At 62.0% G+C, this 24,059-nt stretch overlaps 1 protein-coding gene across 1 annotated transcript in view; it reads left to right on the top strand.

The window, feature by feature from the left end:
* TRPM2 (transient receptor potential cation channel subfamily M member 2) overlaps positions 1-20,920 on the top strand; it is a 47,685-nt gene extending 26,765 nt beyond the window's left edge. Inside the window, exons 14-32 of the mRNA XM_080818719.1 lie at positions 13-158; positions 605-717; positions 1,317-1,530; positions 2,448-2,566; positions 3,008-3,140; positions 3,556-3,727; positions 7,678-7,861; positions 8,081-8,262; positions 8,509-8,641; positions 10,371-10,458; positions 12,235-12,322; positions 12,977-13,134; positions 13,830-13,906; positions 14,155-14,256; positions 15,525-15,611; positions 16,183-16,288; positions 17,588-17,689; positions 19,120-19,236; positions 19,698-20,920. Of these exons, the coding sequence (XP_080674845.1) occupies positions 13-158; positions 605-717; positions 1,317-1,530; positions 2,448-2,566; positions 3,008-3,140; positions 3,556-3,727; positions 7,678-7,861; positions 8,081-8,262; positions 8,509-8,641; positions 10,371-10,458; positions 12,235-12,322; positions 12,977-13,134; positions 13,830-13,906; positions 14,155-14,256; positions 15,525-15,611; positions 16,183-16,288; positions 17,588-17,689; positions 19,120-19,236; positions 19,698-19,823 (2,447 nt within the window). The 3' untranslated portion in view covers positions 19,824-20,920. The remainder of the gene's footprint in view (positions 1-12; positions 159-604; positions 718-1,316; positions 1,531-2,447; positions 2,567-3,007; positions 3,141-3,555; positions 3,728-7,677; positions 7,862-8,080; positions 8,263-8,508; positions 8,642-10,370; positions 10,459-12,234; positions 12,323-12,976; positions 13,135-13,829; positions 13,907-14,154; positions 14,257-15,524; positions 15,612-16,182; positions 16,289-17,587; positions 17,690-19,119; positions 19,237-19,697) is intronic.
* The last annotated feature ends 3,139 nt before the right edge of the window (positions 20,921-24,059 follow it).

Here is a 24,059-nt window from a genome sequence, read left to right as displayed (position 1 = left end):
TCCTTCTGCCAGGGGTGTTCTCCGAGTGCCACCGGAAGGACGAGGAAAGGGCACAGAAACTGCTCACCCGCGTGTCGGAGGCCTGGGGGCGCACCACCTGCCTGCAGCTGGCCCTGGAGGCCAAGGACATGAAGTTCGTGTCTCACGGAGGCATCCAGGTGACCTTCTGAGGCTCCCTTCCAGGAGGAACTGTGGGCGCCGACACGGCCTCCTGTTCACCTACCGGCACCTGGGTCCCAGTGCTGCGGCCCCTGGGGTCCCGGGGACAAGGACTGTCCCTTGATCGTGTGCTCCCCTCCCGTTTTGCCCGTCAGGAAACTGGTGCTAAGAGAGAGGGGTGGTGGGTGGTGAAGGCTCAGCCCCACAGGGGTGTTCCTACCTGAGAGCCCGCAGACCTCCGGGTGGCCCCAGCCCGTACCCCGGGGAAAGGCTGGCCGGGCCTGGAGCCTCTTCCTCAGCCGGCGGCAGACGGGCTCTGGCCTGCGCTGCCCACCACGTGGCGCGGCCGGGGGCTCAGAGCACCGTGCCGGGGACCGCACAGGCACTCCGCCCGGAGCAGACACGGCACCGCCCGCTCTTCTGAAGCCGCCTCCTCTGTCCCCAGGCTTTTCTAACCAAGGTGTGGTGGGGCCAGCTCTGCGTGGACAACGGGCTCTGGCGGGTGATCCTGTGTATGCTGGCCTTCCCGCTGCTCTGTACCAGCTTCGTCTCCTTCAGGTACCAGCCTGGCTGCTGGGCGGCCGCAGGGCCCACAGACCTTCCTTCCAGATGTGCTTGCAGGGGGCAAGTCGCTTCTGTCCCCATGGCTGCCCCCGGGTCCTACGACGGTAGAGAGGCGTGCGGGAGGCGTGCAGGAGGCCGAGGGAGGGTCCCCACCTGTGGGAAGCACCCCTGTGCGCTAAGCCCTGCCCTGCATGGTCCCCCACCTGACACTGAATGCCCCCCTGCCCTGAGCACTCGCTCTGCCCTGAGCAACGCCCCTGCCCTGAGTACCTGCCCTGCCCTGAGCACCCGCCCTGCCCCGAGCACCTGCCCTGCGCTGAGCACCCAATGGAGCCCAGCATTTCATTTCCATCCTAGCGACACCAGAGCCAAAGGGCTCTTTCAGGGCCCTCCCTTCCGTGGCACCGTCTGGGGGAGCTGTCTACGTGCTGCGTAGGCAGGGTCGGTGGGCTGGCTGCACGCAGGCCGTGTCCCTGAGCTTCTGCCATGTGAGCACATGAGCCCTTTGGCTCCACTCCCCGGGGGAGGCGGAGGTCCTTTGGGCTCTCGGGCCCCCGCAGCCTTGCCGTCTGCCCCCCGGCCTCTCCCTGCAGGGAGAAGAAGCTGCAGGCCAGGAGGGGCATGCTCCGCGTCCGCGCCTTCTTCAGCGCCCCCGTGGTCATCTTCCACCTCAACATCCTGTCCTACTTCGCCTTCCTGTGCCTCTTCGCCTACGTGCTCATGGTGGACTTCCAGCCCACGCCCTCGCGGTGCGAGTGCCTCATCTACTTCTGGCTCTTCTCCCTGGTGTGTGAGGAGCTGCGGCAGGTGCGCCCGGCCGGCCCCCTTCTCCACTTCCCCACATCCCCAACCCACAGGGACTGTCCTATGGTCCCCACCCACAGCTGGGAGCGCCTGGCCCCGGGACCCGCAGCCGGGTCACTTTTGTGGGTGGCCTCACAGTAGGCTCACCAGGCACCCAGACACCGCTGCCAGGGCCTGAGGCAGCCTCAGAGCTCTGGGAGGCAGGTGCAGAGGCAGGTGCAGGAGGCAGGTGCGGAGGCAGGTACAGGAGGCGGGTGCGGAGGCAGGGGCGGGAGGCAGGTGCGGAGGCAGGTGCGGGAGGCAGGTGCGGGAGGCAGATGCGGGAGGCAGGTGCAGAGGCAGGTGCAGGAGGCAGGTGCAGGAGGCGGGTGCGGGAGGCAGGTGCGGAGGCAGGTGCGGGAGGCGGGTGCAGGAGGCAGGTGCGGGAAGCAGCACTGTCCCCCTGGGCTCTTCCTGGCTTTCCTCTGGCTGCACCGCTTCCTGAAGCCAGATCCTCTCCCAGGGACAAAGTTCCAGTCTCACAGGTGGCTGCCCCAGAATGGGGGTCTCATGTGCCCTCCTCTCTGAGTCTGACCATCTCTGGGACCTCTCCCTGGCCCACCCCGCCGCCAGGGTCTGGGCCTGCCACCGTCCCACCCTTCCTGGGGTCCTGGGGTCCGTTGGGAGCTGGCTGGCTCCCGACAGAGAGGACGGACTGCCCCCAAGAACACGGACATCTGCGGGCTGAGCGGGACAGGGGTCGGTCGCAGGGCACCTCTGCCTGGAGCTCCTCCCCCCTCCTCCTCGACCTGGGGGACACGGGAACGGGGGAAATCTGTCCCCTTCCTGGCTGGCCTCGCTGTCCGGGAAGGAGCAAGTGTCCTTACCGCTCTGGTGCCGATGGTGGCGACGGCCAGGCCCCTAACCGCGCCCTCTCTCAGCTCTTCTACGACCCCGAGGAGTTCGGGCTGATGAAGGTGGCGCTCCTGTACTTCAGCGACTTCTGGAACAAACTGGACGTCGGCGCCATCCTGCTCTTCGTAGCAGGACTGACCTGCAGGTGAGCGGCTCAGTCTGCCCTGGGCCTCCCCGTCCGCGACGGCAGCCCCGAGGGCCCCGGTCCCCCCGGGTGTGTTTGTCGTCCGTCTGGTGGGCAGACGCTCCCCAGGGCCGGCGGAGGAGCAGAGAAGGGGCAGCCCTCCCTGGCACGTCCTGCTGTGGCTCCGGCCACTCTGCTGTCCCTCAGGTCTCTGTGCGTCCCTGCCACCGTCCCTTTCTCCATGAGGCAAGAGGCCTTGGGGCCCACCTGTTCTGTCCCAGCTGGGTTTCTGGACTTGTCTGGAGAGCGGCCCCGGAGGCTCTGCCCGTGCGCTGTACCCCATGCATGGTGCTTTGGGGTCCAGAGGCCTCCAGAGCCACCGTGGGCTCGGGCCGGTGAGCAGGCAGGTGGGGCAGGCTCTGGCGTGGCAAGCTGAGGGGCCCTCGGTTCTGCCTTGGGCAGGCTCATCCCCGGGCTGCTGTACCCTGGACGCATCATCCTCTCCCTGGACTTCATCATGTTCTGCCTCCGGCTGATGCACATCTTCACCGTCAGTAAGACGCTGGGACCCAAGATCATCATCGTGAAGCGGATGGTACGGGGGCGCGTGGGTCCTGACGCCAGCGGCCGGTGAGGGTCCCCCGGGCCGAGACCGCTGCCGGGTTCCCACGTCCCTGCTTCGCCCTCGGGCTCCCAACCCTAGCACGCCTGTCTCAGGTCCTTGCGTGTACATCTCCTCTTCCAGGAAGCCTTCCCCGATTGCCACAGCTCGTTCCTTGTCCCCGTTACAGCTCCTGTCGCTCCCCTCTGTGGGTCACAGTCCCATCCAGCCCCTTGTGTGGCGCCCGGCACCCTGTGAGGATACGGGGGCGGCCCAGGACGGTGGGCCCCCGTGTCCCTGCAGTGGGTGTCAGAGACGCTTCCCAGTGCTGTGGAGCCCCAGCCCGGGTGTGCAGGGAGGGGACACGGGGGCGCGCGTGGCTGCAGCTGGGGCTGCCCTGTCTCTGCAGATGAAGGACGTCTTCTTCTTCCTCTTCCTGTTGGCCGTGTGGGTGGTGTCTTTCGGGGTGGCCAAGCAGGCCATCCTCATCCACAATGAGAGCCGAGTGGACTGGATATTCCGGGGGGTCGTCTACCAGTCGTACCTCACCATCTTCGGGCAGATGCCGGCTTACATTGACGGTAGGACGTGGGGCGCTGAGAGCACCCGCCGGGGCACCTGCGAAGCTCACAGAAGTATGGGGGACAGGGGCGGTGGGCGGCAGCTCCCCAGGGGCCCACGTGGCAGAGAGACAGGTGTGTGCGATGCTCGGCTGAGGGTGTTTGGCATCAGTGGGGCGGGGGGAGTCTGAGCTAAACCCTGAAGTTGTGCTGAGATCCCAGGTGGGCCAAGGGTGTGGCCTGGGGTGCTGGGTCACCAGCGGACCCCCCTCCCCCACACCACACGCCACCCTATCCCTCTTCCTCCTCTGGACGGGGACAGTCCTTTTTGCATACTGAGCTCTTTCTTTTCAACAGCTTCACCGAGATGTAATCCACCACGAGACTCAGCTGTATAGTGTGTGCTTTAGTGGTTTTAGTGCAGAACATGTGCATCACCCACGAAAGACACCCGTTAGCAGCCACTCCCTATCCCTCGGGACTGTTAGCAACCCCCGATCTACTTTCCATCTGTACAATCTGTCTTTGCTGCATGTTTCATATGAACCGGAGAATGCAATGTGTTATCTTTGTTTCTTGCTTTTTCTTCGTGTAACGTTTTCAAGACTCGCCCATCTTGTAGCCTGCATCAGTATTTAATTCCCGTTTACTGCTAAATAATACTCCGTTGTAGGGACAGACCACATTTTGTTTATGCATTTGTAAGTTGGTGAACACGTGTTGTTTCTGCTTTTTAGCTGTTGCAACTAACATTGCTGTGAACAGTTATTTATAAGTTTTTTATATGTTATTGTGTGGGTGTATGTTTTCATCTTTCTTGGGCATATATCTGGGACTGGAATGTACACCCGTTGGGTCGTATGCTAAGTCTGTGTTTAACTTTTTGAGAACTGGCCAAACTATTTTCTATGGCAGCTGCCCTGTATTTTATGTCCTCACCAGCAATATATCCGAGGGCCCCAATTTCCACATTCTCTCTGGTTTGTCATTGTCTTTTTTTTTTTTTTTCCTTCTAGCCATCCCAGTGGGTGTGAGGTGCATTTCATTGTGGCTCTGATTTGCATTTCCCTTATGCTAAACAATGTGAAGCATCTCTTCATGTGCTCCCTGAGCCATTCGGGCGTCTTCTCTGGAGAAATGTCTACTCCCCTCATTGGCCCATTTCTCAAGTGGATTCTTTTTCTTTCTCATTGAGTTACAAGAATTCTTTACACATCGACACCAGTCCCTTCTCATGTGTGTGATTTACCAGTGCATTCTGTGGGTCATCTTGTCACTTTCTCGATGGTGTCCTTCAAAGCACAAAAGTTTTGAATTGTGATGCTGTCCACCTTATCAATTGCTTTTCTCATTTGTGTTTATCTCGGAACCGATGCCTGATCCAAGGTCAGGAAGACTTAACGTCTGTGTTATTATTCCAGAAGTAATAGCTTTTGTTCTTACTTTTGGCCTTTGAGCTATTTAAACTAATTTTCTATACAGTGTGAGGTAAGGGCCATTCTTTTGCATGGAAATTTCTAGTTGTTCAAGCACCATGTGCCGAAAAAGCCATTTCTCCCCGTTGAGTTGTCTCGGCTCCCTTGTCAAAAATCAACTGACCGTTAAGGAAAGTTTTATCTATAGACTCTCAGCTCTGTTCTGTTGATCTCCATGTTCTCGTGCCAACACCACTCGGTCTTGGCGAGTGTAACTTCCTAGTAAGTTTCACAGTCAGGACAGGGAGTCCTTCAACTTTGTTCTGTTTCAAGACTGCTTTGGCCTCTGGGTCCCTCGGATCCACATGAATTTTGGGGTCAGCTTCTCACTTTCCCCAAAAGGCATCTAGGATTTTGACTGTGAGCCTGGGATACCTTTCTGCTTATTTAGATCTTTAATTTCTTTCAACAATATTTTATAATTTTCAGTGTGAGAGTTACACTCATTTGAAGTTTATTCTTAAGATTTTGACTCTTTTTCATGTTTCTGTAAATATAATTATTTTGTTAATTTCATTTTTGGATTTTTTTTTGGTAGTGTACAGAAATACACTATATTTGCATGTTGATCTGAAACCGTGCCGAACTTCTTTATAGCTCTCATAGTTTTTTAGCGGATTCCTCGGGATTTACTCTATACGAGATCTTGCCTCCACAAATAGAGATGCCTTTACTTGTTCCTTTCCCATCTAATACCTTTATTTCTTTTTCTTGCTTAATTATCCTGGTTAGAATTTCTGATACAACAGTGAATAGAAGCGTCCGAAACAAACATCTCTATGTTGTTCCTGATCTTAGAGGGAAAAGCTTTTAATCTTTCACTGCTAAGTACGATGCTCACTGTGGGGTTTTTTGTAAATGTCCTTCATCAGAGTGAGGAAGACCTTCTATCCCTAGTTTCTCGAGTGCTTTTATTATAAAAGCGTACACAATTTTGTCAAACACTTTTTCTGCATCTGTTGAAATGTTCACATGATTTTTGTTCTTCGTGCTATTAATAGGGTGTGTTGTATTAATTGATTTCCAGATGTGAAGCCAACTCTGTCCTCCTGGGATCTGTCTCACTCAGGCATGGAGTATAATTCTTTTTATGTGTTGCTGGATTCAATTTGCCGGCATTTTGGGGAGGGTTTTCGCATCTATGTTCAGTTTTATTTGGTCTGGTTTTGGTATCGCGGTGATACTGCCCTCAGAACGCGTTATCTGTGTTCCCTCGACCTTCATATTTTGAAAAAGTTTGTGAAGGGTTGGATTTAATTCTTCAGACATTCAGTAGAATTCACGAGGGAAGCCCTCTGGGCCTGAATGATGCTTTGTGTGCAGTTTTAAGTTATAACTTCAATCTTTTTACCTGTTTCGGGTCTGCTTATATCTCCCTTCTCCTCTTCAGTCACTTGCGGTGTTTCGTCTCTCGCTAGGAGTCTGTCCCTGTTTCTAAGCCGTCCACTTCGTTAGCACACAGTTCTGCAGTGTTTCCTTAGACTTCTTCTTACTTTTGTAGGGTTGGTAGTGCTGTTCTCTCTTCCTTATAACTTGAGCGATTCAACCCCCCTCCCCATGGACCAGTCTAGGTAAAGGGCTGTAATCTTCTCAATCTTTTCCAGGAAACAGATTTGGGTTTTATTGATTTTCTCTATTGTTTTCTTATTCTCTCTTTTATTTGTTTGCATTCTGATCTTCTGATCTTTCTCATTTCCTTCTTTCTGCTGGCTTTGGGTCTAGTTTGCTTTCCGTTTTTTAGTTTACTGAAAGGGGAAGGGTGTGTTGTGGGTGTGGGTGTTCACCGGTGCATGTTTGCTGGGGGTGGGGGAGATGGGCAAAACGGACACGGGCTGGTGGCAGGTACAGACTTCTAGTCTCTAAAAACTAGTGCATGCTCAGTGTTGCAAAAATGTAAATCCAAAGTAAATATAAAGAATAAAGTTGTCTATAAGCCCATTTCCCCGGGGTAACTGCCCTTAATGACTGCCACTAGAGATGCCCTCTCGGGAGTGTTTTTAGATGTACAAGCTGGACACATATTTATGTTTTATGATCTCCTATACCCTTCCCTTGGCTATGAATGGGGGACTCCACTTCGGTTGGTACCCCCTGTTGCATAGGTCAGCACCTGCCCTGTGCCACACGGTTCCCTCCCCAGCCTCCCTCCTCATTGTGATAACTGTTCATTTTCTCGGTTCGAATTCCGTCCCGCTCTCTGCGGTTGGAGGTTGCGTCACCCCTCCTGGGGCTGGCTTCTGCCTGGGAGCCCAGGACGTGCCCCAGAGGGGTTGGCTGGGTGCCGGCAGGGGCCTGCGCCAGGCTGGAGCGTCCTTGGCAGCCACGCTTCCTGCCCATGGAGGGTGCTTGGGTGCAGACAGGCACCTCTCTGGGCCAGAGCAGACAGCTGCGGTCAGCCAGCTGTGGGGGTGTCCAGGCCCCAGGGATGCTCCCTGCCCAAGGGACACTCGTGACTCTGTGTGGTTTCTTTGTTCCCGGCACCCGCCCCCCCCCCAGGTGTGAATTTCAGCCTGGACCAGTGCAGCCCCAATGGCACGGACCCCTACAAGCCCAAGTGTCCCGAGAGCGACGCCGTCCGGCACGAGCCTGCCTTCCCCGAGTGGCTGACCGTCATCCTGCTGTGTCTCTACCTGTTGTTCACCAACATCCTGCTGCTGAACCTCCTCATTGCCATGTTCAAGTGAGGGCCCCCCGCGGGGCGCTGCGGGCCCACGGGGAAGGGAGCCTCCTGGGGGGCGTGGGACCCAGCTGCCATGTCTTTGCTTTAGGAATTGCCCTCCAGGGTGCTGTGTGTTTGCTTTTCATGGGTTGGGCCTCCCAGCCCCCCCAGGTGATGCTGTGGGCTACTCCAGGGGTCCCCCCGGCTCTCCCGTGACCCACGCCCCTTGCCTCCTGCCAGCTACACGTTCCAGCAGGTCCAGGAGCACACAGACCAGATCTGGAAGTTCCAGCGCCACGACCTGATAGAGGAGTACCACGGCAGGCCCCCCGCGCCGCCCCCCTTCATCCTCCTCAGCCACCTGCACCTGTTCATCAAGAGGGTGGTCCTGAAGATGCCCGCCAAGAGGCACAGGCAGCTCAGTGAGCCCCCTCCCTCCGCCGTCCCCAGAGCCCTCCGCTGTCTCGGGTCTCGGCGCGTAGTGGGGGGCCCGCAGGGGGTGTGGTGGCTCCTTCTAGAACCTGGGACACTCTGCGGGCCTCTGACCTCCCCCAGCCCCTCAGGTGGACTTGGGGTGGGCTCCCGCTGTCTTCCTCCTGGCCGGGGCCCCTCCCAGTCCCCCCCCCCCCGTGGCGGCCGGGTCCCTCCATGTACCCCTGGCCCTGCAGAGAGCAAGCTGGAGAAGAACGAGGAGGCCGCCCTCCTGTCCTGGGAGATCTACCTGAAGGAGAACTACCTGCAGAGCCAGCAGCACCAGCAGAGGCAGAGGCCGGAGCAGCAGATCCAAGACATCAGCGAGAAGTATGGCAGCCCCTGCGGCGACGGGGCGGGAAACCCCTACAGCTCCAAGTCGCACTGCGGCCACAGCCCACCTGGGCCAGGTCCCTGGGGCGGGGAAACCTGTGTCCTCCGGCTGACCCACGGCCTTCTCTCTGGGTCCTTGGGAAGACCGGACCCCGAGGGGTGGGGAGGAGGGAGCAGGTCACCCGCGCTGCAGACAGGGCTGACCCCTGTGGACAGGGCTGAAGGAGGGGTGTGGGTCAGGGGAGGCCCCCTTGGCCTGGGGTGTGAGCTCGGCGAGCTTGTGGGCACACGGCCTCGCTGCAGCTTCTGCGGGACCGGGCGGCCCGCCTGGAGCTCAGCCTCGCTGGGTATCGTCCTCCCGCCCCCAGGTCCTCCCTCCCCTCTTCATCCTGGCGTGAAATCGCTGCTGCTCCCGGCTGTCCACGTCGCCCCTCGGCCCTGATGGGTGTGCCTTGTCGTGGGCCGGGAGGAGGCAGTGGACACGGGCCCAGCAGCTATGCCTGCTCCTGCCCCTGGGGCCGTCCCCTGGGCCGTGCATGGAGAGGGGTGCTGTGGGGCTTTGAGGGGGCATCTGGGGTGAGCGCCTTGCAGCCAGGCCGAGCTCACCTGTCCTTAGAGCCGTCACCTGCCTGGCTGGGTCTCTCTTGGCTCCTCCGTGAACGGAGTCAGGATGGCAGCCATCGCTCGGCACGGTTTCCAGAACACACGGGAGGGAGTGCACATGAAAGGCAGGAGTACATCCTGGCTGGGGACACGGGGACAACGGTGCCCTGCACTGGCCACCTTCCCTCCCTTCCCTCCCTAGCTCAGCGGAGGGATCCGAGGCCCGGGGAGGCCGCGAGGCGCACCCTGGCCCCACAGCCCTGTGGCTGAGCTGAGCCCACCCCTCTCCACCCACAAAGCGGGGAGGGGGTGTGTTGATGAGGTGGGGTCTCTGGCGAGCTTGTCCCGGTGACGCGAGTCATGGGGTCTGAAGACGCTGCGTCGGTGCCCACACGGCCGTCCACGGGCTGGCTGGGGACATGGCAGGAAGCGGTTTCGTGGCTCCTGTGGGATCAGGGAGCACGTAGTTGGGGGGAGGAGTAACACCCGGACCCTCGGGGGGATGCCTTCCTCCCCTTTCCCTAGAGAACCGTTCGAAGTGGTCACCGAAGCGGGGGCTGAGTTTATGATGGGAGAGCGTTCCCGGCAGGCGGCAGCGGGCACAGCCGGAGGGGAGAGCCTGGACCGTGTTTGGCCGTGGCATCACTCACTGTAAACGGGGCAGGCCAAGGATGGGCACGCTGCCGCGCGGTAGCCAAGCTACACAAACCAGACAGACTTTCCGAACCGTGCACTGCCCCTCCTCCCCCACCCTTGCTGCCCAGAAGCGGCTCTGAACTTGGGGCTTCGCCTTCTGGCGGCCTGTGGCCCGGCACGGCGAGGAGCGTCGCGCATACCTGCGTCTCTCCCCTAGGGAGGCCCCTACAGGTGTCAGAGAGGCCGTGGGCGCCGGGGGCAGCTGCTCGCTACGAGACCCCCCTCTCTGGGGTGGGAGGCGGTGTTCATTCTGCACAGAAACGCATGTTGCAGATACTTTCAGGCGGGGGGGAGGAGGCCTGAAGTGAAGGGCAGGAGAGGCCGGGCCGCTGGGTCTGGCAGGGACCTCCCCCTGCAGCCTGGGGCCGTATTTCCTGACATTGGGGCCGAGCTCGGCCCGGCTGGGCTCAGCGCTGTGCTCTTCCAGGGTCAACACCGCGGTGGACCTGCTGGAAATGGAGGGTCGGAAGCGGTCCAGCTCCCTGGAGCAGAGGCTCGCCTCCCTGGAGGCGCAGGTGGGTTCCGGGCCGGGGCCCCTCGTCTGGGCCAGGCCTCCGACAGGCCCGGCCCCCGCTCTCTGAGAAGGAGAACTCTGGGGAAATGACCGTGAGACGGACTTGGGGAATGTCTGGGCAACCGTTCCCAGCCGGAAGCAGCACCTTCTTTGTCCTCCGGAAAATGCCGTCAAACCCTTCCCCGCCGAACTTGGCCCCACTGCACTGCGGGTGTCCACACCGCAGGCTGGTCTGAGGGAGCCGCTCTGCTCCCCTTCTCTGGCCTCCTCAGAGCTGTCCTCTGAGATGACCGGTGCACAGGACTCCACGTCCAGACGTCCCAGGCCACCAGGGGATGCTGGGAGGGAGGTGCAGGGTGCGTTTGAATGTCTGTGTGGACCCCTGGCTGAGGAACGACATCAGACAGCCGCGTGTGGACGTCTCAGCACAGCCCCAGATGGTGGGAATGTGGGTCCAAGGTTTCGACGCTTCCGCACGCAGCAGCGTGTTCCTTTGTTAAGAGGCAGCTTGAAGGACGTTGTCGATAGGCAGTTAGCACCAGGTGAGCAGCCCCGCTCATTCCCCATCAGTGAACACTGATGGTCCCCCGACAGGATGGGCCCTGCCCGCTGGGCTCCAGGCGCTGGGCCTGAGACAGGGGGCCCTGAGCAGCCTTGCCGGCAAGCTGGGCTCGGGTCCCTGGACGTTCACTCCCCGTCCACCCGTCTCTTCCTTCATCTGCTCGTTCATGTATCTAGTCTTCCAGCCACCCACCCAACCCCCACCCATCTCCCACCCATCCCCCATCCATCCACCCCCCACCCCGCCCCCTCCATCCATCATTTCATGTTTCTCGGGCTCCTCCTCTGTGCCACATCCAGGGCTGGCCCGAGGAATGTGAAGGCGGACAGGCATTGTCTCCTGCTTAGAGGTTTCCAGTCTTGGGGGCACAGACGTGAATGTCCACTGTCCCAGTGTAGTTTCATAAGCACAGCAACGAAGGGCTGTATGGGGGCTGTTGGCTGGGGAGGCTTCCAGCCTCCAGGATAAGGAGGGGTGGGCCGGGTGGGGGTTGGGTCCCTGCCCTCCTGCGCACCTGTTGCTGGTGGCACAGAGGACCTCTGCTTTCTTATGAGAGCCCGGGCAGCCCACAGCAGCCTCCCAGCAGGCAGCACCTGCGCCCCTGTGCTGTCACTGGAGTCTCACGCCTTCTCAGCTCTGCTGTGTCGGGGGCGGGGGCAAGCCCCTGGGCCCGTGTGCTGGCAGGGTGTCCGCCGTCAGCCAGCCCCCACCCGGGGACCACTGCCTGTGGGGGTCTGCGCCGACTGCCTTCTCCCCTGTGGGGCCTGGCCTTGCTGCCGTCCTCTAACACGAGTGCGGCTGCTGCCGAGCTGTGTTCTCCTGGCCCCTATCCATCACATGGCTCCTACTTTTGCCTGTAGTTGAGTAGGTTTGGCTTCCAGAAGTTTCTTTCCTCTGGGAGGAACAGGAGCCCTGGGAAGCTCCCATGGGTCATCACGCCCCACCTTCTCCCTGAGAAGACGGCTCAGAGCCGCCCTCCTGGGGCTTCAGCAAGGTTCAGTGGCCTCTGGTGTGTCCAGGTCCAGTGGCCGCTGTGTCTCCCTGGTGGGCACTGCTGGGGACCAAGGGAAGCAGGGTGGGCTTGGATGCTGGTGGGGTCACTGCAACGGGGGGGCACTTCCAGAAGTGCCTTCGTGGTTTCGGGGGAGGAGTGGGGGTAGGTTTGCTGTACGGGGGCAGGCGCTGACCACATCTCGCTTGGGGTTTGCCTTCCAGGTGGCCCAGACGTCCAGAGCCTTGCACTGGGTCATGAAGGCACTGAGGGACAGTGGCTTTGGCTCAGAGGAGGGCCTCCCCACCCTGGGTGAGTGGGGGGCCACGCCAGCAGCTGGTCTCTACTGGCCTATGTTCTTTTGAGTCTGGGGGTCCGTGGGGAGGAGAGGCAGCAGGCAGGGCTCTCACGGGCCCTGGGGGTAAGCTGACGGAGCCATCCCCGAGCCCCTAGGACCCAGCAGGAGCATAGCCTGCCCCGGGGAAGCAGGGGCCCAGCACAGATGAGCTTCCGACATGACCAGATGGGGGACTCGGAGAAGAGGCCTGGCCCATGTCCCTGACCTCCTCCTGTGTGCCTCATGACACAGAGGAGGGGCAGCTCCAGGAGGTGCTGGGGTACAGAAAGCAAAGTCTGTGTTTCTAGAAATGGGCATGGCTAGATCTCCTGGGGCATTGCTGGTCCTCCTGCCCTGGACGGGCTCTGGGGCAGCCACACAAGGAGGCAGGTGCTGGTTGGGGGGGGTGTGAAGACAGTGCCTGACTCCAGATCTCAGTCCTCCCAGAGCCACGGTCCCAGGGCCCTGAGCTGAGGCCCCCTTCAGGGCTGGTGGTGTTCACTCTGGGCTCAGGGAGGTGGAGGAGGCCCAGTTTTAGGGAAAGGGCCATAGAGGACACCCCTGTCCTGTGGGCCAGGTGCCTGAGCCGGGGTCCGGCTTTGCCCATGGCTCCCTGTGGCTGTTCCCAGCACCCCAGAAGGCCTCAGAGGGGCAGGACCGGGAGCTGGACGGCAGGCAGAAGGCGGAGGACATGGGCGACACCCACCACGTGAACGCCCGGCACCTCCTTTACCCTCACTCCCATGTCACACGTTTCCCGGTGCCCGACGAGAAGGTGCCCTGGGAGGTAAGTGAGCCCTGGCAGGAGGCGCCCGGGGTTCTGGGCAGCAGTTGTGCCCTGAGCCCCCCGACATAGCCGGACACTGTGTGCCCCTGCCCACTCCAGCCCCCCGGGACGTGCTGGACAGAGGAAGAGACTGAGTCCCGTAGGTGCATGTGGCTAGAGGTGGTGGAGCCAGGATCTGACCCACACGGGGAGCACACTGTCCCCCCCGCCTCCAGCCACCTCGCTCGTCCTGGACCCCAGCATCCCCGGGGAGTGGTCACTGCCCCTTTTGTGAGTGCCACAGCTTTGCGAAAGCATCGAAGGGAGAGGAAGGGGAGACAGCCTCTGTGTGCCCTCCCTGGCCCACAGGCTTTCTCTCTGGTCTTTCCAGAACATTCCAGGCTGTGGCTTCCATTCCTTCTCCCGAGTCCCTGCCAGCTGGAGTCCTCCTCATTCCTGGAGCCCAGCCTGGACGCCCCCCCCCATCCTGGGGGCTCCCCTAGACCAGCAGTGCTTTTGCTGCCCCCTCGGCGTAGTCCCCGTTGGGGGGTGCCGCCCCCCCAGCGTGCCCGAGCTTGCAGCTACCATGTGCACTTTGGGGACAGTGTCGGCGGCCTTGACTACGAGCACTCTGATGGCCCTTGGTCATCCGGGTGCCTGGGCCCTAGCCGTGGTCTGGGTGACAGTCTAAGGGGGGCACCACCATGTCTGTGCAGACGGAGTTTCTCATCTACGACCCACCCTTTTACACGGACGACAGGAAGGACAAGGGCTTGGTGGACCCCGTGGGAAAGTGAGTGTGCGAATCTTCGGCCCCGGGCAGGAGGGCGGGTGAGGGACCCCCCGGCGCTCCCAGGTGGCTGCCAGAGCCGGCTCAGGGCAGGGTCTGCTTCCGGCCTGGGCGGGGTGCCCCGATCCCCAAGGGCTGGGACACGCAGGGAGGCGCGTGGCTGGGGGCACCTGGGGCCGCAGGCTCTCTGATGGCCCCGTCCGGGGGCCGCCCGTTCTCGCTGGGGCCGTGACTTCTCCGCTTGCTCCCAGTGTCCTGGAAGCCTTGGCCGGCATCAGCTACAACGCCGTGGACGGGCCCACAGACCGGCGGAGCTTCCACGGGCTCTACGTGGTGCAGGACGGGCTCCCTCTGTGAGTGCGGCCGCCCACCGTCCCACATCACCCCGACCCTTGTGGGGGCCTTTGCGGGCTTGCTTCTGGGCTCAGCTGCCCTGTCTTGGCAAACTGGCCATTTTTCTGATAAAAATGAACAGAATGCAGAGAAAAGATGCATCGACCTAAAACGTTTCCTCAGCACCTCGACGAGGCCCCCCCCCTGCCCCTCACGGGACTTACCCTGCTGGCCTTGGGTGCTTTGCCGTCATCCCTGAGTAACCTTGGGGGATTCCGTTCTTCCCCGTAAAGCGGGGTGACCGTCCGCCATCTCCCTGGATTTCTGGGGCAGAGCATGCTTCCCTGAGAGGGTTCTGGTCACAGGGGAGCCATCGAGGGGCAGCGGGGTCGCGTCCGGGGGTGGCCGTGTTTGCCAGCATCTGTTCTCTGTGGGGACGGGCACGGTGTCCCACTGTACAGAGTACGCCCCACGTCCGGCCGTCGAGTGACCAGTGACCTCCTGCCCGGCAGTCCTTGGGGGTCACCTCCTGTGTCAGCCTGGGCTCCTGGAGATGAAGGAGCCTCCTGTGGGCAGGGTCTCTGGGGAGGAGACGCTCCAGGGCCCGGGGATGAGGAAGGAGCCGTCAGAATCAGTGGAGGGACAGCAGTGGCTGGGACACACGAGTCCCGTGGAGCGGACGGGGCCTGGTGGCTGGAGAGAGGTGGCAGGGGGCGGGGCTTTCAGGAACGTCCTGGAACAGGAGCGGGCCACGTGTCCGGAGGTGGTGGGAGACGGGCCCCCACCGCGGCGACAGGAGGCCACGCGGGGCTGTGGCACGGGGAGAGAGCAGGCTGGTGTGTCACAGCGGGACCCACGTATGTGAGGCCTCCGGGTGCAGACGTGTGGCGTGGCGTGGCGGGCTAGGCACGAGCTCTCCGGGGGGCGGGACGGCCCCTCGGACACCACGGTCCGCGGCCGGGCTGGTTGTTGCTCTTCCAGCCAACTCCAAGGTGACCTGAAGCTCCTGCCTCATCCCTTGGGGTCCCTCAGGGACATCTGTCCCCAGGTGGACAGCCCCAGGTGGGGAGGCTGGGGGAGGGGCTGGCAGATCTGGGGTCCCATCAGCGCCTCCACACTCGGGCTCCTTCCCTGCCTCCCGCCAAGGTGAGCTGCCAGGGCTCTGAAAATCCCGGACTGGGGAGGGTCCAGGAGGAGCCGCGCGCCCCCCCGAGTGGCCTCTGCCCACTGCCCCGTCCCGGTCCTCCCGGAGGCAAGCGGCAATCTAACCGACCCCTGTCCACCCCAGGAACCCCATGGGCCGCACCGGACTGCGCGGGCGAGGAAGCCTCTGTCGCTTCGGACCCAACCACACGCTGCAGCCCGTGATCACGCGGTGAGTGCCACCGACGAGGCCACCCAGTCCCCCCACGGGCCCCTACCTTGTCCGTCCCAGCCACTGACCCTCATGCACACCCGAGATACAGGGCAGGAGTGTCCCTGCCCCTGGGAAAAACCCAGGCCCGTCCCCACTCCCGGAGGCTGTCTCCCTTCAGGTCCCTGTCCCTTGGCGTGGCTCTGGGAGGAGAGGCAGTGCCCAGGCCCAGGCCCACGGACAGACTGGAAACACGTGTGATCCCACACAGCTTTCCAAAGAGCGAGCAGTGGAACAGCAGAGCCCAGGGCGCGTGTTTCTTGGAGGCTTTTGATAAAAAAACTGTTTTCTGGAAAGCCAGGGTCATTCTAGTCCTCCCGGGATCAGTGAAGCGGGAGAGACACTCCCCAGCGGTCACCAGCCCGGCTTCGCCTGGAGCAGCGGCTGGGGAAGGAGACAGGGTCGGCCCCCGGGAGGGCAGGGGGCGGGGCTGGGACCCCGTGGCCTCCCTCCCCGGTGCGGGGTGTGTGTGTGTGTGTGTGTGTGTGTGTGCGCTGACGTCAGAGGATCCCCGCGAGCGGCCGGTCTGCAGGTGGAGGCGGAACCAGGACGGGGCCATCTGCAGGAAGAGCGTCAAGAAAATGCTGGAAGTGCTGGTCGTGAGGCCCCCGCTCTCGGAGTCCTGGGCCCTGCCAGGGGTGAGCCCGCCCGAGCGTCCGAGCGTCCGAGCGTCCATCCGTTCCACCCGCAGACCCGCCCCCCGCCCCCCGCGGTCACCGCCCCACGGTTCTAGACTCTGTCCCTGGTCCTGAAGGACAGCCTGGGACTGGGCACCGTGAGGAGGTCCCCTTCCCGTCGGCTCATTGTGTAGTTGTGAAAACGGGTTCAGAGACTCTGGTGTGCGAGAGCCGAACGGATACCCGTTGTGTCTGAGCACCAGGCTCAGGGCCGGGGCTGCGTCCGTGCCGGGGCCGGGCGTCCTCGTGGCGCTCACAGCCGCGGGGGCAGTGGCTCCTCCTGCAGGTGTCTCCGCGGGCCCCTGCGTCCTGTGCAGCGCTGAGCTGAGCCCTAAGGGCAGGACAGTTGCGGGGCTGTGGGGGGGCGGGGAGTGGCAGGTCACAGGGGTAAAGGCTGGAGTGCACCCCAAGACCTTGTGGGGACAAAACTAATTGGGGTGCAGAAGACTGTGGGCTGAACGGCTTGGGTTTTACTCCCAGATCAGGCTGCCCTCCCCGGCCCCCAGCCCTGTTCTGGGGTCCTAGCAGGAGGACCAGGCTCTGAGCTGGTGCACAGCGTCTGGGGTACGGCCCCGTTCGGGGGCCTCTCCTCGGAGCCTGTTCCCGGGGCATCCATGATCTACCTGTCCGTGGCCGTTGCTCCTCTCCCGGGGATGGTCGGGTCCTCAGGCTGCGACGAGGAGTCTGGGGTGCTGGGCAGCGCTGGCCCCTGCGGCAAGGAGCCCCGTGCCCCTGACAGAGGGAGCACCATGCTGAATCGGGGGTGGCTTATGGGCCCTCTCACCCTGGGACTTCCCTAGCATGATTCAGCCTCCCTCCTGGCACTTTGGTCTCTCTGGGCAAGACACTGGCCCAGCCCCAGTGTGGTTCCTGCCACCTGGCATCTTCCGAGCAGCTCGCCTGCAGCCCCCCAAGGCTGTGTGCCTGCCACCCTCCCAGGGCCATGTGCCTACAGCCCCCAGTGGTGGAGGGCGGGGCGCTGGTTACCTTATGGGGGCCGGAGAGAGGCCCCGGTGCCTGCGGGCACCCCTCAGAGGCTCTGGCTTTGGCGCGACCCAGCCCTGCTCCGTCACAGGCTGACGCGGGCGGTGGGCTCTGGGCAGTGTCACATCATTCCCCAGACAACTGAGCTGACAGACACTCCCTTGCCGGTGGCTCTGGGGGGCTGGCTGGCGGCCCACGCCGGGCAGGTGGCCAGTGGATGTGGATGTGGGTCTCTGGACAGCCTCGCAGACCTGCCTGTGCCTCCTCTCTGCGCAGGGCTCCCGGGAACCAGGAGAGATACTGCCCCGGAAGCTGAAGCAGGTTCTCCGCAGGGAGTTCTGGTCTTCCTTCCAGAACTTGCTGATTCAGGGCACCGAGGTAAGGCAGCCTTTCTGCTTCGACCCCGTCCGTGTGTCCTGGCCTCCCACGGTGTGCTGGTGGTGAGACCTGCAGGGAGAGCAGGACCCACTGGGGACCCTGCTCCCGACCCACTCCCCGCAGCTCCTGGAGGAAAGGCCGGGAGCAGGAGGCGGGGCTGGCCGTGGCTCTGGGCCTTGGGCACCTGCTTTCCTTCTCTGTCCCTGTTCTCTCTGAATCAAGGGGGCGGCCCCTCCCTCCCAACTCACTGTTGCCCTGAGACACCGCAGGGTCTGTGTCTCCCCGGGCAGGGGGGTGCTGGGACACCCCCCGTAGGCTCCCCAGACCGTGGCCCGGGAGGCAACTTGCTCAGGCCCGCATTCCTCATTGAATCTTTTTGTCATTCCGAAAGCAGTCCGCACCTGCTGTCACACTCCCACGTTCACTCCCGCCCATGGGGCCGGAGAGCCCTGCACCAGGCCCTCTGCTGGCCTCTGTGGCTGCCCGCGTGGGCTCCGGGCCCACGGTCTCTGCGTGAACCCCACACGTGCTTGGCAGAAATGTGGCCACACCGCACACATTTCCCTGTAACATTTTTGCTTAATGCACGACGGTCCTATTTTTAGGCCCTGATTTAAAATTCACCTGCCCTTTTCCATGGCCCCGGGAGGCTTTGTGCCGGGATTCCTCGAGCGTCCTCAGTGGACCTCCGAGCTGTCCCCGGCCCTGTTTCTGGCCCATTCGGGGTGAAACAGGCAAGAGCTGGGGTTTAGAGCTTTGACTCTGGACCCAGTCCTGTCACGAGGGCCGTCCCGGGGCCACCCCACCGCCTCTTTTCTGTACTTTGTAAGAAGGATCAACTAGCTTATTGATTGAGCTGAAATCCACGTAACATAGAATGGACCGTTTCAAAGTGATCAGGTCAGTGGCCTTGAGTGCCCTGTGTGTGTGTGACCGCCACCTCCGCCTGTTCCAGAACATTCCCATCAGCCCAAGTGCTCGCCCCACCCCTGCGCTCACCGCCTGCCCCTCCCCCACTCCTGGCGCCAGTCTGCCTGCGCAGGGCCCTGGTTGTTAGTGGAATCACGCAGTGTGCGGCCCTCGGCCCTTCCGCGTCTGGCTTCTCTCACTTAGTGTCATGACTTTGAGGTCGGCCGTAGAGGACAGTAGAGGAGGGTCCGGATGTCAGGCCAGAGACCGGGAGGGAGACGAGTGAGGCGGGGGCCCCGCCGTGGGCCAGGCACGCTGGGGCCTTGCTGGGGAGCAGGCTGCACCGGGCAGGGAGAGAGCCGGCAGGGAGGGTGGCCGAGGCAGTGGAGAGCGGTGCCCAGAGTGTGCCCGGGCCTGGACGGAGCACAGGGCCTGCGTCCCCCGGGTCCCTCTGGAAAAAAGCTGGGGTGGGGCTCAGGGCTCCACGGGGCAGACCCGCTCACCCCCGTGCTGCCCCCCAGGTGTACAAGGGGTACGTGGACGACCCAAGGAACACAGACAATGCCTGGATAGAGACAGTGGCCGTCAGCATCCACTTCCCAGACCAGAGCGACATGGACCTGAAGAGGCTGAACTCTGTAGGAGGCTCGGGCACGGGCTCCCAAGAAGGGGGGGGGGTGTAAGCATGCTCTGGGGGGACCGCCGGGTTCCCAGGCGCCCAGAGCTGGCTAAGACCAGAGAGGGGGAGCTGCAGAGAGCAGGGACTCCAAGAGGAGAGGCCAGGATGGAGTCAGAGCCGGACCTCCTGGGAGGGGGCGGGATTCTCGTGCCTTCATGGGGATCGGGTCCCCCATACGTAGATCAGTCCGAGCTGGGACTGTGGAGGCCCAGGGAGCAGACCCCGGGCTGCGTTTGCAGGACGGAACACCCAGGAACAAGGCCACATGCTCTGTTGTCACTCCGCTTTGCTACGAGAGCACCGTGAGCCACCCAATGGCCGGGCCCAGGGCCGCGGCATCCCCGCCGTCCTCCTGCAGCTGAAGTTTGGGGTGTCTGGGCCGGCTCAGCAGGGGATCAGGATCTCCATTCGCCCTTGCAGCACCTGCACACCTGCGACCCCGGGATGTCCGTCCAGTGGCAGGTCGTGGACAAGCGCATCCCGCTGTACGCCGACCACAAGACCATCCTCCAGAAGGTGGCCGCTTTGTTTGGGGCTTTCTACTGATCCGTGCAGTCCAGCCGGGTCCCGCCGCCAGGGGAGGGAGAGGCTCGTCCTCCCGCGGTCCCCGTGGAGACGTGCACTGCCCCAGACACAGGCTACTACCAGCTGTCCGAGTCATAGTCGCCCCTGGACCCCGGGCGGGCGGGGGGCTGCTTCCGGGCACCGCGTGGTGTGGCGCGGCCTCTGCCGCCTCTCACGGCCACCTTGAGCTGCCGAGTAGATGAGCCTGTGAACTGGAGGGCGTCAGGGCGCCCCAGAGGAGAGCCCAGGCAGGGGACAGCTGGCTCGGGTCCCAGGGCCATTCCCCAGGGTTGACGTGGCCCCTGGGACCCCGCAGCCATCCCTGCCCCTGCGGCCTCGGCCCTCAGCCAGCGAGATCCCTCCCATCCGTGTCGTGAGCAGCTCGTCCACCACCCACATGCGTGGGCCCAAGGCCTGTGTTTCCCGGGCAGCTGGGCCCCCCCCCAACCGTGGCCTTCTCCTTGGGCCCACACCCCGGAGGTGGTTTCCACCATGACCTTATGTGGACCCTCGCCCGCTCTGGGGTCGGGGGCACTCGGAGCCACAGTTCACTGCCCCGAGCAGTCAGGGCTGGGCCCGTGCGCAAGGGGACGGGGCCCACACGAGCACACGCTTCTCTGGAGATCCAAGGCTGGGGACTCAGGCACGGCACCCCCGTCCCGTGAGCCCAGGGAGGGGCAGGCGGTGGGCCTCAATGGCGGGGGATCCCCCCTCTCCGTGTCAGTGGCGTGCGTGAACCACCCGGAGTCGCCAGGTCTGGAATATTGTAAAACCAACATTAAACGTGCTGCCCGAACCGGCCGGGCCGGCGCCTCCTGTGCTTCCCACACTCCGGGTTCAGACAGACAGCGGTCGGGGGGCTGAGTCTGGGCCACTGCCAAGCCCCCCGGGGCCCGAGAGCGTCTCTGGCGGCATCTCCTTCAGGCTCCTCCCCGGGACATCCTGCAGGCCGCTGAGGCCCGAACTAGCTGTTCCCTCTCAGACCCACCGCCACCCGGCGCCCTTTCCGCGGCTCCCCCCACACAGGTGCTCAGGCGTGGGGACCTTGGTGGCACCAAATAAAGACACTTCAGAATGGAAAAGGCTCAAAAAACGCGTTACGCACGCGCCCTTTCCGAAAGACTCTCTCTAAGATGCGTTTCGGGAAAGCAAGCCCCGACCTAGCCTGGTGAGCCACGGGCATTCGCGTCCAGTCGGCGCCGGAGGCTGGAGGACCGAGACCGAGGGGCGGGGGGGGGGGGGGGGCTGGCTGCGGCACGGGCCCTCCTCCCGGCTCGCGCGCCCGTGCTCGGTGTTTGCACAGAGAGGGCGTGAGGGCTCCCGCGTCTCTTCCTACGAGGGTCCTCTCCCTGTCACCTCAGGGCGCACGCCTTTGCCCCGTCTAACTTCATTACTCCCTTAGAGGCCTCCAAGTACAGCCACACTGGGAGTTAGGGCTCCGACACGGGGACTTGGTGGGGGGACAAGCATTCGGGCCTTAACACACACGCACACACACCTGTGCGGGTGCACAGACCAAGACCTGTGCCGAGAAAAGACACGGTTAAATCCTGTGGCTTAGCTGGTCTCCCCGGAGCTGGCAGAGGAGACAGGTGGCGGTCCCAGCGCCCAGGTCTCCTCTCACGCGGGAAGAGGAGGGAGATGCCGCCCATGGTCCTGCCACACGGCCGGCGGGGCTCACAGACGTGGGGCCACGGGACGGCTGTGGGGCTTGTGGCTGCGGCAGGGGCAGAGACGGGAAGAACCGAGCACCCCCGGAGGAGGTAATGGGAACGACGAGGTCCAGAGAAGCACCATAAGCCACAGAGGACGGTTACTGTGAAACGGGGTAGGAAACACTCGAAACGGCAGCTATTGTGACACGTTTAGATCGTGATTTTCATATCAGATTTAAAAAATGCAACTCCTTTGTCTTGTTTTCTGTGTGCTTTTCCGTATCACCTAAGACAGACGTCTGAGAGCTAATGACTCGAACAAGTCGCGCTGGGCAAAGCCTGTCCCACAGGAAGGCGTGGGGAGAGTCCCTGCCGGACACACGGACGCCCGCTCCCTTCGGGGCCTCCCATGAGGAGCCAGGAGCGGCGTTCGAGCAGCAACGGGCTTCATGCATTCAGAAGGCATCCCGTTCGGGAACTGTCACCCACCCAACACCGCAGCGTTTTAAATATATAAAGCAAACTTGATAGAAATTCAAGGAGAAATGAGCAAATCCGCAGTAACATTTGAGGTATTTTCTCAGAAATCAGGGAATCAAGAACAAAAGGAAAACTGCAGAATTTGAATAACACAGTCGGTAAGACCGAGGTCCTTCCCTGTGCGCACCTTCACACATGCGTGTGTTTATATAGAAATGCACGTGTACACACCCCATGACCTACACAAACATACACAACATGACATACGCAGACATCACATGTAAATTATAGAGGTGAGGTGCCATGTATCTGTGTACATAAAATGAAATACCTATTTATAGTTGTGTATTAATTCCATGTGACATATGCGTACAGACACAGCACACGCACAAACATGCACCGTTCATGCATGTGGGTGTATGATTCTGCACCCGCCCCAGCAGCGGCAACCAGAGGCCCCCGAGGAGACACATGGGACAGGCATAAAAACCAAGCGTGTGTCACCGCATTGAGGACATCTCAGCAGCTCTGCGAAGGCCACCCCAGGACGGAGCCACACTCCCGGGCCATAGCGTGGGGACGGTAAGGCGAGGGGGCCCCAGGGGGCTCCTTCGGTGAAGCGTCTGCCTTCGGCTCAGGCCGTGATCTCGGGGTCCTGGGATCGAGTCCCACATCGGGCTCCCTGCTCAGCCGGAAGCCTGCTTCTCCCTCTGCCTCTGCCCCCTCCTCCCATTCATGATCTCTCTCTAAATAAATAAATACAATCTTAAAACAAAACAGTAACATTAGAACGAGAACATACGCCAGAAGGGACAGAAACTATATTCAGTGGTTCCTGGGGCCTGCGCTTGGGACGGTGAGTGACTGGTCCCCTGACCAGCTCGGAGGGACAGGAGGTGGCACCCAGGGCAGGGCACTGCTGGGTGATGCTGCCCTCTGCCCTCCTTCCTCCCTGGAGGGGCTTCTGTCCCGTTTCCCCGGCAAGAGCTCAGTGAGGAAGGCAGTGCCTCTGTCGGGAGAGGAGACGCTGTCCTTCAGGCTCCGGTCAGCGCTCGGTCCCAGGGCCACCCCAGCTGCTCGGGGAAGGACAAGCAAGGACCGTGAGCTGGGCGTTGTCCAGGGAAAGCCCGGGGGGCCACCGAGCCGGCCACCTCTCTGCCTGCGACCTGCCCCTTAAGCGGGGAGCGAACCAACGCAAGACAGCGGGCGGGGGGTGATGTCACAGCCTGTGGGGTGCGGCTGGAGAGTCGCGAGAGAAACCTTTCCGACCTCAGATGCCCTTATTCAGAGATAAAAGACCGAAAGTGAATTATCCGAGCCTCTAACTGCAGAAGCTGGAGAGCGGCTACGACATAAATGCAGGGCGGGGGACGTCAGGGTGTACGGAGGAGGGAAGTAGAGTCGCCACGATGATTACATTAAACAGTCGGTTCTTGGAAAAGACGCCCAAGCAGTGAGTGCGCGGCAATCCGTCCTCTGCCTCGGCTCTGGTTCCACGCGGTCCCCGGCCCTGCCCCTCCGGCTCTCAATAGCGGCCTCCGTCCTCTCCCTCTGTGCTGCTCCAGCCCCTCCTGGGTGGGCGTGGGGCTCTGTCTGGGGGTCCCCATGGTTGGGCAGGAGCTGGGGGCCCCCGGGGCCGCTGTGGAGGCCAGGGCAGGTAGGGCGGACCATGCGCCAGGAAGGCGGGGCGGGACGGTAGAGCGTCGAGAGCCGCCCAGACACCCCGAGGAGGGGCAGTCTCCCTGGGGGAGGGCAGCATGCTGGCCTCACCGAGATGTTTTATTCACAGGCCTGGTTTCATCCTGGCCCCTGTGGATGCCACAGGCTCAGCACCTCTGTGCTGGTCCCCAGAGAGATGCGCTCGGACTTCGCCTCGCACATCCACCTTCTTGGTGGGGAAGCAATTAGCCGGTCCGAGCAGCTGTCTTGCACCCCTGGGGCCTCCGAGCCTGGGTTCCGGGCAGATAAACGGTGAGGTAATCAGCCCAGAGCCCAATTACGGTCAGAAGGGCAGCTACAGTGGGCAGACCACGTGGCCAGAAGGGCCGGAGAAGGTTTCTGTTGTTTCTGTGCGCACAGGTCT

The sequence above is a fragment of the Martes martes genome (assembly GCF_963455335.1).
Source record: "Martes martes genome assembly, chromosome: 1".
In the NCBI taxonomy this organism is placed as follows: domain Eukaryota; kingdom Metazoa; phylum Chordata; class Mammalia; order Carnivora; family Mustelidae; genus Martes; species Martes martes.
The sequence above is the reverse complement of the archived record's forward strand: the minus strand, read 5'-3'. Positions and strand labels throughout refer to the sequence as shown.